This window comes from Medicago sativa, chromosome 8, assembly GCF_051527215.1.
Source record: "Medicago sativa cultivar Bolivia chromosome 8, Bolivia_mono, whole genome shotgun sequence".
Taxonomy (NCBI): Eukaryota; Viridiplantae; Streptophyta; class Magnoliopsida; order Fabales; family Fabaceae; genus Medicago; species Medicago sativa.
Genome location: NC_140756.1, coordinates 29074171 through 29083533, shown reverse-complemented (window position 1 = coordinate 29083533; position 9363 = coordinate 29074171). Strand labels below are relative to the sequence as shown.

The following is a 9363-nucleotide window of genomic DNA, read 5'->3' as shown; positions in this document are numbered from 1 at the left end:
GTTTCAATTCAACACAAGTGTGTCTCTCTGCGTATACCTGAAACCTGTCAGTTGTGAACTCCGGATGAGTGACATTTGTCCCTTCCTTCTTCACAAAGCTTCTTTCTCTCTCTCATTATTCATTCACACACTCACACATCATCATCATCATCATCATCATCATCACTGTGTTGTTCCTTGGGTGAGTTACTTTGCTTCTCTCACTTTCACTATCTATTTCCTTTTGGGAGGTGTAAAGTTTAACTTTTTTTGTTCATTTGATTTCATTACTCAAAAACCCATCTGGGTTTTTTCAGATTCTGAGTCATCTGTTTGTTTGGTGAAAAAGGTTGTTTTTTTTAAGGTAAAGTTGCGTTTGCACGTGCAATTTTTTTTGGTGGCTGTGAAAAAAAAAATACTGAAAAATGGGTCTATTTTTATCTGTGTGTTTGGTTTCACGATAGATATGTTCTATGAGCCATCATGATTCGGTCACCGTGAAGAAAAATGAGAAATGACTCTATTTGTTTTCTGTATGTTTGATATCGCGGTTGATATGTCAGAATCACGGTGAGCCATAGTGATTTTGCAAAAGCTGCGTTCTAAATACAGTGGACCAAACATACACTTATATTATCAATGTTAACACCTTATCAATGACTATTGTTTCTAAATTAATTATAATGCGATGATAATCAAGAAACTTTTTTTTTTTTTTAGAATATTTTTGTTGTCTTTGACGATGAAAGTGTTTTTTTCTTTTCTTATATTGGACTGATATGAGCTTCAAATTATACAGAGAATAGGGAGCTGTTTCTGAAGTGGGAGTGTATCAAAAGTTTAAGTAGAGTTCATCACCATGATGGAGCCAGAAGGGGAAGCTGGGGTGAGTGATTATTAGTAAAGCAAGAATCTTTTTATTTGATTTGATGATTTTGATTTCTTCCAAATATTTTATGATGCTATGCTATTAAGGTGTAGTTGTTGATGAACTATTTGAATTGTACTATTTGATCCCTTTGTGATTTTTTTTTTAATGTCATTTCTAATTACTTAGGGAAAGCCAATGACAACATTGGGTGATCAAGCATGCAAGATTTGCGGGGAAAATATTGGGAAGACGGTTGATGGCGAACCATTCATTGCATGTGATGCTTGTGCTTTTCCTGTTTGTCGGCTTTGCTATGAGTATGAAAGGAAAGATGGGAAACAGTCTTGTCTTCAGTGTAAAACCCGATACAAGAGGCATAAAGGTAAACGAAATCTAAAATGTTTTGAGTTTAATTTTCATATACACCTTAGTTTGTCGGTGTAAAAAGTTTTACACAGTCAGCAAATCACAGACAATCATGTTTGTGATTTTAGAAGTAGTTGTAATTGAAGTCAATCGTTTTTAATGATTTAATATAATAATATTTATGATTGATCGATGGTGTAACAATCTTTACATTAACAGTGTATCTGAATTAAATCCGTAACACATTATCTGTCATATATTCATATGTTAGCTCTTACCATTCCTCGTTTATACGGGGAAGGTTCAAAAGACTATGGCAAAGTATGGTTCAATATTAATCAGGTGTAAATATTTTAGTTGGTGATCAGTACAATGTCTTTTAAAGGGGTTTTACCTTATAAACAAACATGTTGAAGGATGAAGTAGTTATGCGAACGAGGATTCCTTATTATTCAATTCTTTGTAATCGTAGTTATCTTCTCTATGAGTTAATATTTTATAAAAACAAAGGAACATTGTAATACATTTGAAAAACATGACCTTTGCTTGGAAGCTAATTGACACTAATTTCCAGTGAAGAAGAGGAGAGAGCATATCCTTTTAGCTTAAAGGCTATTTACTCAATGAACCACTGAAGAGGATATTCTATCTCTATAGATAATCTCTAGAGACTAGACAAAGACAAAGTGTATAAACTTATATGGAGTGTTATTGGTTAGGAGTATATCACACTAGCACTATTGTTACTAATTACCAGATGGTTTATAGAAGATGTCATTTATATACTCGTGTGATATTTCCGTTGGTAAATTAGTTCACTTATTGATTACAGGAAGTCCTGCAGTTATTGGAGATAGTGAAGAGGAGGTAGGCGGTGATGATGTTGCTCTTGAATTCAATTATGATTTGGAAAACCAAAACCAAAAGCAGAAGATTTCAGAGCGCATGTTGGGGTGGCAGTTGACACTCGGGAGATCAGGAGAGCTTGGCACTCCAAATTATGATAAGGAAGTTTCTCACAATCACATTCCTAGGCTGACAAGTGGACAGGAGGTCATTCAATTAGTTCCCTAAATGGCAGTCTTTCTCCTTCAACTACGGGCCTCTGAATGAAATTTGGCATGTTTTCAATTTCAGGTGTCTGGAGAGTTTTCTGCAGGCTCCCCTGAGAGGCTCTCAATGTCATCACCCGTAGCTGGTGGGGGGAAGCGTGTCCATAGTCTTCCATATTCGTCCGATGTTAATCAATCTCGTATCTTTCTACCCCTTCTTACAATGCTCATTTTCATTTCTTATGATATCTGTTTTTCTTTCTTTAGCTGTATGATTGTGATTTGAGATGTTTGGTTATATTCTTGTGCAGCAAATACCAGGATTGTTGACGCAAAATTGGGCAATGTAGCATGGAGAGAAAGAGTTGACGGCTGGAAGATGAAGCCAGAAAAGAATGCTGCTCCAATGAGCACAGGCCAAGCTGCTTCTGAAAGAGGGGCTGGAGATATTGATGCCAGATCTGATGTATTTGATGATTCATTGTTGTGAGTATTTCCTTTACTATCTCTCATTTATTATAAGCCCCTTTTCAAATTATATGTGTCCATTTCATATATAGATGATGTGTTCAACTCTAACTTGTCTCCCAAGTTATCAGTATCTACTATCTAGTAATTTGAAGTAGGACTTGTATCTAGGGACAATTTTTTCCGAAAGAGTGCTTAGATTTAGAGACAGAGGTAGTATTTTTTCGCTAGAAACTATGATGGTCTATCACTATTGGCAGCCTCCTCCTGACTCATTGCTCTATTGGCATCAAGTGCCTATTTCAACGGCATGTGTGACTGAGGCAATATTTATTATTCTTCTTTTGTTAATAATCTGTTGTTGTAATATTATATCATATTCATGACTCATTCCAAGAGGGTTTGGTAATCAACACTGTTATACACCGTCCCATCACTATTATAAGCAAAAAGTCACTTAGGTTCAGTGAAGAACTGATGTATCTGGTCAATATTGACCAAATACATCAGTTATTTATTGAACCTAAAAAATGGTTTTTTGCTTATAATAGTGACCAGATGTAGTCTTGTAGAAACTTTTTAGTTTTTCGTTGTTCTTTAACCAAAATATTTCAATTAAAATTTCATGCGTGAGCTTAGTTTTCTTTGTTATGCAGGAATGATGAAGCTCGGCAGCCTCTTTCCAGGAAGGTTTCTATTCCATCATCTAGGATAAATCCATATCGATTGGTCATTGTTCTGCGACTGGTTGTCCTTTGCATTTTCTTGCATTATCGGTTGACAAATCCGGTCCGCAATGCATATGCATTATGGTTGGTATCAGTTATATGCGAGATTTGGTTTGCCATATCCTGGATATTGGATCAATTCCCTAAGTGGCTTCCTGTCAACCGCGAAACATATCTCGATAGACTAGCACTAAGGTACAGCCTTTTAAACTTCATCACAATTAATATTTTTTCTGATTCATTCTGATATTTTTTTGATACACAATCTGGGTCTTGTATAGATATGATCGGGAAGGAGAACCGTCTCAACTAGCGGCTGTCGACATTTTTGTCAGTACCGTTGACCCCTTAAAGGAGCCTCCACTCGTGACTGCCAATACCGTACTTTCTATTCTTTCAGTTGACTATCCAGTGGATAAGGTTTCCTGCTATGTCTCTGATGACGGCGCCGCTATGTTGACATTTGAAGCTCTTGCTGAAACATCAGAGTTTGCGAGAAAATGGGTTCCTTTCACCAAGAAGTATAATATTGAACCCCGTGCACCCGAGTGGTACTTCGCACAGAAGATTGATTACTTGAAGGATAAAGTTCAGACATCATTTGTCAAGGATCGTAGAGCAATGAAGGTAAGAGGTTGACGTACAAATAGATTATTCCGCTGGCTCAACATTCGTCTATGCTACTTGCACAAGTATTGGATTTTATAAGTGTATCTTATAATTTTACTTCCCTTTTACTTTTCAGAGAGAATACGAAGAATTTAAAATTCGTATTAATGGACTTGTTGCGAAGGCAACGAAAGTTCCGGAAGAAGGGTGGGTAATGCAAGATGGTACACCGTGGCCTGGAAATAACGTCAGAGACCATCCGGGAATGATCCAGGTTGGTTGAGTTCTTTTGATGAGTGTAGCAAATCACTTCTACATGTTACCCTTGACCTTTCAGACCAATTGTGTAAATTTCTAATTTGTACCGGATTGCGTATGAGTGACAGAAGTGCAAACATGTCATTTACTAATGTTACATTTGATATCTTCTGCAGGTTTTCTTAGGCCAAAGTGGAGGACTTGACACTGATGGCAATGAACTTCCCCGTTTAGTCTATGTTTCTCGTGAAAAGCGTCCAGGTTTCCAACATCACAAGAAAGCTGGTGCCATGAATGCACTTGTGAGTAACATTTTCATTCAATAGACAACATGGAATTCGGTATCTGGACATAGTTATCTCACTGGTTGTGGTTAATCTAATTTGTGCAGGTTCGAGTATCTGCTGTCCTTACTAATGGACCTTTCTTATTGAATCTTGATTGTGATCACTACATAAACAACAGCAAGGCTTTGAGGGAGGCTATGTGCTTTATGATGGATCCCAACCTCGGTAAACATGTTTGCTATGTCCAGTTTCCACAGAGGTTTGATGGTATTGATAGGAACGATCGATATGCCAATCGTAATACTGTTTTCTTTGACGTAAGCATCTTAACTATGTTGCTATGATTTTGTTGATGTTGTATGATTTCTCTGACTGTTTTCTATTCTTGATGTTTTCTTAACCATTTTTTTCCCCCTTTCTGAGAACTTGTTTTCATCAAACTTTACACTTCTTGAACAGATAAATCTGAGAGGTTTGGATGGCATTCAAGGTCCTGTTTATGTCGGTACTGGATGTGTCTTCAATAGGACGGCTTTATACGGCGAAGAACCTCCTCTTAAAGTGAAACATAAAAAGCCTGGGTTTCTGTCATCACTCTGTGGTGGAAGTAGAAAGAAGAGTTCAAAATCTAGTAAGAAAGGATCAGACAAGAAAAAGTATAACAAGCACGTCGACCCAACTGTGCCGATCTTCAGTCTGGAGGATATTGAAGAAGGAGTAGAAGGTAGGCCAGCATTCGTTGCATAATAGTTCCATAGTTCAAACTATTTTTGCCATATTTTTTTAACAAGTATTTTTGCCATATTTAACGTTGTCATTTTCAGTTGCGGAAAAGAAATGTAGCTTGCTTTCTTGCTTCTTTGGAGTGTTGTATCTCATGTTAAAATTGGGTTAACTTAATCATACATGTACAGTTTTCCTAAAATATGATTTAGGTATTTTATTTAGCAATTGTTATGTATATTTTTTCAGGTTCTGGATTTGATGATGAGAGAGCACAACGTATGTCACGAGAGGACTATGAGAAAAGATTCGGCCAATCATCTGTTTTTGTTGACTCTACGCTGATGGAGAATGGTGGTGTTCCTCAGAATGCTACTCCAGAAACTCTTCTGAAGGAGGCTATTCATGTTATCAGCTGTGGTTATGAGGATAAATCAGAATGGGGAACAGAGGTGTGTTGTTATCTTATGTTAAATTATATTTTATGTAGCTTGGCACTTCAGATCAAAAGTTTGTCTGGGGATCGACAATGTAGTTACATTCAATCACTTTCATTTTCTTAAATTATTATTGGTGTCTATACGAATGAATAAAAATAAAACCCAAAGGAGGTTCATGTCTTGTTCACAGTGTCCATGTCTTTGACATTGCTTCATAGATAATATTTGATCTTTGCTTATGTTCTCAGCCACATTCTAATACTATCAACTGAGCAGATTATTTCTAACATATAGTTCATTTAGTGATTACTGATCAAATAAATTAAACTATAAACTAACAATGTTTTCAAATGGTAAATCACTATTTGTTTTATGTTCAACAGATAGGATGGATTTATGGTTCCGTCACAGAAGATATTCTTACTGGATTCAAGATGCATGCCCGTGGTTGGCGGTCTATATACTGCATGCCTAAGCGGCCAGCATTTAAAGGTTCTGCACCCATCAATCTTTCTGATCGTCTAAACCAAGTGCTTCGATGGGCTTTAGGTTCTGTTGAAATTCTTTTTAGCCGACATTGTCCCATCTGGTATGGTTATGGTGGAAGACTAAAGTGGCTTGAAAGGTTTGCATACATTAACACCACGATTTATCCAGTCACTGCCATTCCCCTTCTCATGTATTGTACCTTGCCAGCTGTCTGTCTTCTCACGAACAAGTTCATCATCCCTCAGGTTTGTTTTTTCTTTCTTCATATGCATAATCCAGCAACTAAACAAGTGATTAAGGACAATCAATCAGATATGATTAAGCTATAGTTAGTAAATAATTTTTTTGTTGAATTTATCCTAAAATGGAAAGGCATTAAGTAGGATATCCTTAGCGTGTGTTTGGATGAAGTAATTGAAAATTTTTGAAGAAAATATTTTATGGACTCCCAAAAATATTTTCATAACCAACATGACATTGTGAACTGAAACTGTCTTTTTATGGACTCGGATCTATGTAGCACCGCCATGACACGAACAAATGTGGTTACATCCAATCACTTCTAAATTAATTCAGGTGCCTATGTGTTAGTGGCAGTCAGACGTTCGTGTCTGTGTCAGTGCTTAGTAGACTCGCCGTGACTGCTGCTAAAGAAAAGACGCAGTCACAAAATCTAGAGTTTCTGACCTTCGGATGATGATTGGGTTACTTGTATCTTGACTAAAATACAATCCGAATATGAGCGGTCTGGTCTTATTCCATTGGTCGGGCTCAACAACTGTGCGAATGTGGGACAAGAATCTAAATCTGTCTTCTTATCTTATGTAAAACAGAACGTAATCTAACCTAATTTTATTTTGCTTGCAGATTAGCAACTTAGCTAGTATATGGTTTATCTCTCTCTTTCTTTCAATCTTCGCAACCGGAATCCTCGAGATGAGATGGAGTGGTGTTGGAATCGACGAGTGGTGGAGAAATGAACAGTTTTGGGTTATCGGTGGCGTGTCGGCCCATCTTTTTGCCGTGTTTCAAGGTCTACTAAAAGTACTTGCCGGAATCGACACAAACTTCACCGTCACCTCCAAAGCATCAGATGAAGACGGAGACTCCGCAGAACTCTACATGTTCAAATGGACAACACTTCTCATTCCTCCAACAACGCTTCTCATAATAAACCTGGTTGGAGTTGTTGCTGGTATATCTTATGCTATCAACAGTGGTTACCAATCATGGGGTCCACTCTTTGGTAAACTTTTCTTTGCATTTTGGGTTATCGTTCATCTCTACCCTTTCCTTAAAGGTCTTATGGGACGCCAGAATCGAACGCCGACCATTGTTGTGGTCTGGTCGATTCTTCTTGCGTCTATTTTCTCTCTATTATGGGTTCGAGTTGATCCGTTTACTACAAGAGTCACTGGTCCTAAAGCTGAGGAGTGTGGAATTAACTGCTAGACCGAAATAAAAAAGCATATGCTTTGGTGTTTGGGATTGTAATTATATAATTGTGGTAGGTTTTATATTTGCATGTATCTTTCAAGTCATGTGCAGTTTATTGTAGATACATGAGGACTAAAATTAGTGAAGTTGTTTTAGTTTTTATTTTTTATTTTTTTTATTGACAATTGAAGTTGTTTTAGTTGTAAACTTGTTATTTTACGTACACCATTAGGGTCCTGTTAGGACAAACAACTTAATTGGAACTTATAGCACAAACACTTATCATTATAAGCGCTTGTATATAAGCTTGCATAAGCTATTTCAATAGCAAAAGATAAAATAACTTTAAATAGTTTTTGTAAACTAAATTGTATATAAGTTGTTTTTGTAAACTATATTGAAAAACTTATGAAAAGAACTTGAAAAATGCATATGAATATTGTCATAATTTTTATTTTATTTTTATATATTTTCTCAACTTATTTTTTATAGATATTTTAATATAGTTTTTATTCAACCACAGTAGGAAAAAATAATACTAAAACTATTGTAATTACATAGTTTTGGGTAAACAAACCAACTCAACTTGCAAGGTGTATATCAAATCTTTTTTTGACGGCAGATGTTTGCGGTCCTTTTGTGTTGTAGAAATGATTTATTGACAATCATTTTAGGACAATTTAATGAACAACTTTTTATGCTAAGTCATTTTAGTTTTTATTTATTATTTTCTTTGGTTTTCATGCCAAAATTCATATTGCATTGTATATCTAGTTGTTAGACAGGTTATCAAAAAACGGTTGTTTAAGTAACAACTATTTGTGTTGTACACCAACATATACTCCCTTCGGTCTTGAATATAAGCAACAAAAAAAAAAATCACATTCTTTAAGAAAATTAGTTGATGTCATTTATTTCTCTCAAAGTTATAAAAAATACAATTGCAATTTCTAAATTACCCTTCATGGGAACTTGATCCATGAAAAGAAAAAAAATAAAATCACATTTATTGAAGGATAATTTAGGAATAATAACATTAAATATGATAGAAGTTGTTGACATTTTCTTATATTCAAAACCATCAATTTTTTTTGTTTTGTTGCTTATATTCAAGACCGGAGAGATTAACATATTAACACCCTCTAATTAGAGAAAGAACCAAAGAAGTTAATTTTTTTTAATTTTCAACTAGAGAGAGAACCAAAGTTATCTCATAAGTTATTGGACACACTTAACAAGCAAATGATGAACTATATACCAAGTGTTCTAGAAGAACTATGTGCAAGTCTAAAAGATAATTTATACCATTCATGTGAACGGTGTATGAACTCAAAGGATGCTGAAGCAATTAGCCAATGCATGCAAGACTCCATGTGTCTTGATGAGAAAGAAGACAAGGAGATGGATGCAATACTAGAAGAATAGTGTTTGTGATAAAGAAAACACTATTCTTCTACTATTGCATCCATTGTCTTGTCTTCCTTCTCATCAAGACACATGGAGTCTTGCACGCATTGGCTAATTGCTTCAATTCCTTTGAATTCATGCACCGTTCACATGAATGGTTTAAATTATATTTGAGGCTTGCACATAGTTCTTCTAGGACACTTGACCTATAGTTCATCAATTGCGCCGTTGCTATAACACCTCTTTATC

At 35.8% G+C, this 9363-nt stretch overlaps 1 protein-coding gene across 3 annotated transcripts; it reads left to right on the top strand.

The window, feature by feature from the left end:
* Nucleotides 1-7914, top strand: LOC146898177 (cellulose synthase A catalytic subunit 3 [UDP-forming]-like). 3 transcript variants are annotated; one of them, XM_085735567.1, is made up of 15 exons: nucleotides 1-181; nucleotides 779-865; nucleotides 1037-1232; nucleotides 2049-2269; nucleotides 2354-2468; nucleotides 2580-2754; nucleotides 3393-3659; nucleotides 3746-4091; nucleotides 4210-4347; nucleotides 4508-4633; nucleotides 4723-4935; nucleotides 5078-5342; nucleotides 5591-5793; nucleotides 6165-6515; nucleotides 7138-7914. In XM_085735567.1, the coding sequence occupies exons 2-15, from the start codon at nucleotides 839-841 to the stop codon at nucleotides 7720-7722; spliced, it is 3228 nt and encodes a 1075-aa protein (XP_085591693.1). In that variant the 5' UTR covers nucleotides 1-181; nucleotides 779-838; the 3' UTR covers nucleotides 7723-7914. The 3 variants fall into 3 exon arrangements, with proteins under 3 accessions (XP_085591693.1, XP_085591695.1, XP_085591696.1); XM_085735569.1 differs by having other exon boundaries at nucleotides 1-343; XM_085735570.1 differs by having other exon boundaries at nucleotides 122-549.
* Nucleotides 7915-9363: the final 1449 nt, after the last annotated feature.

Bases quoted from the DNA above. Each gene is read 5' to 3' on its own strand.
- LOC146898177 (XM_085735567.1), top strand. From the start codon at position 839: ATGATGGAGCCAGAAGGGGAAGCTGGG. The intron at 4,348-4,507 runs GTTGGTTGAGTT...TATCTTCTGCAG, and splicing joins ACCATCCGGGAATGATCCAG to GTTTTCTTAGGCCAAAGTGG. The intron at 6,516-7,137 runs GTTTGTTTTTTC...TTTTGCTTGCAG, and splicing joins ACAAGTTCATCATCCCTCAG to ATTAGCAACTTAGCTAGTAT.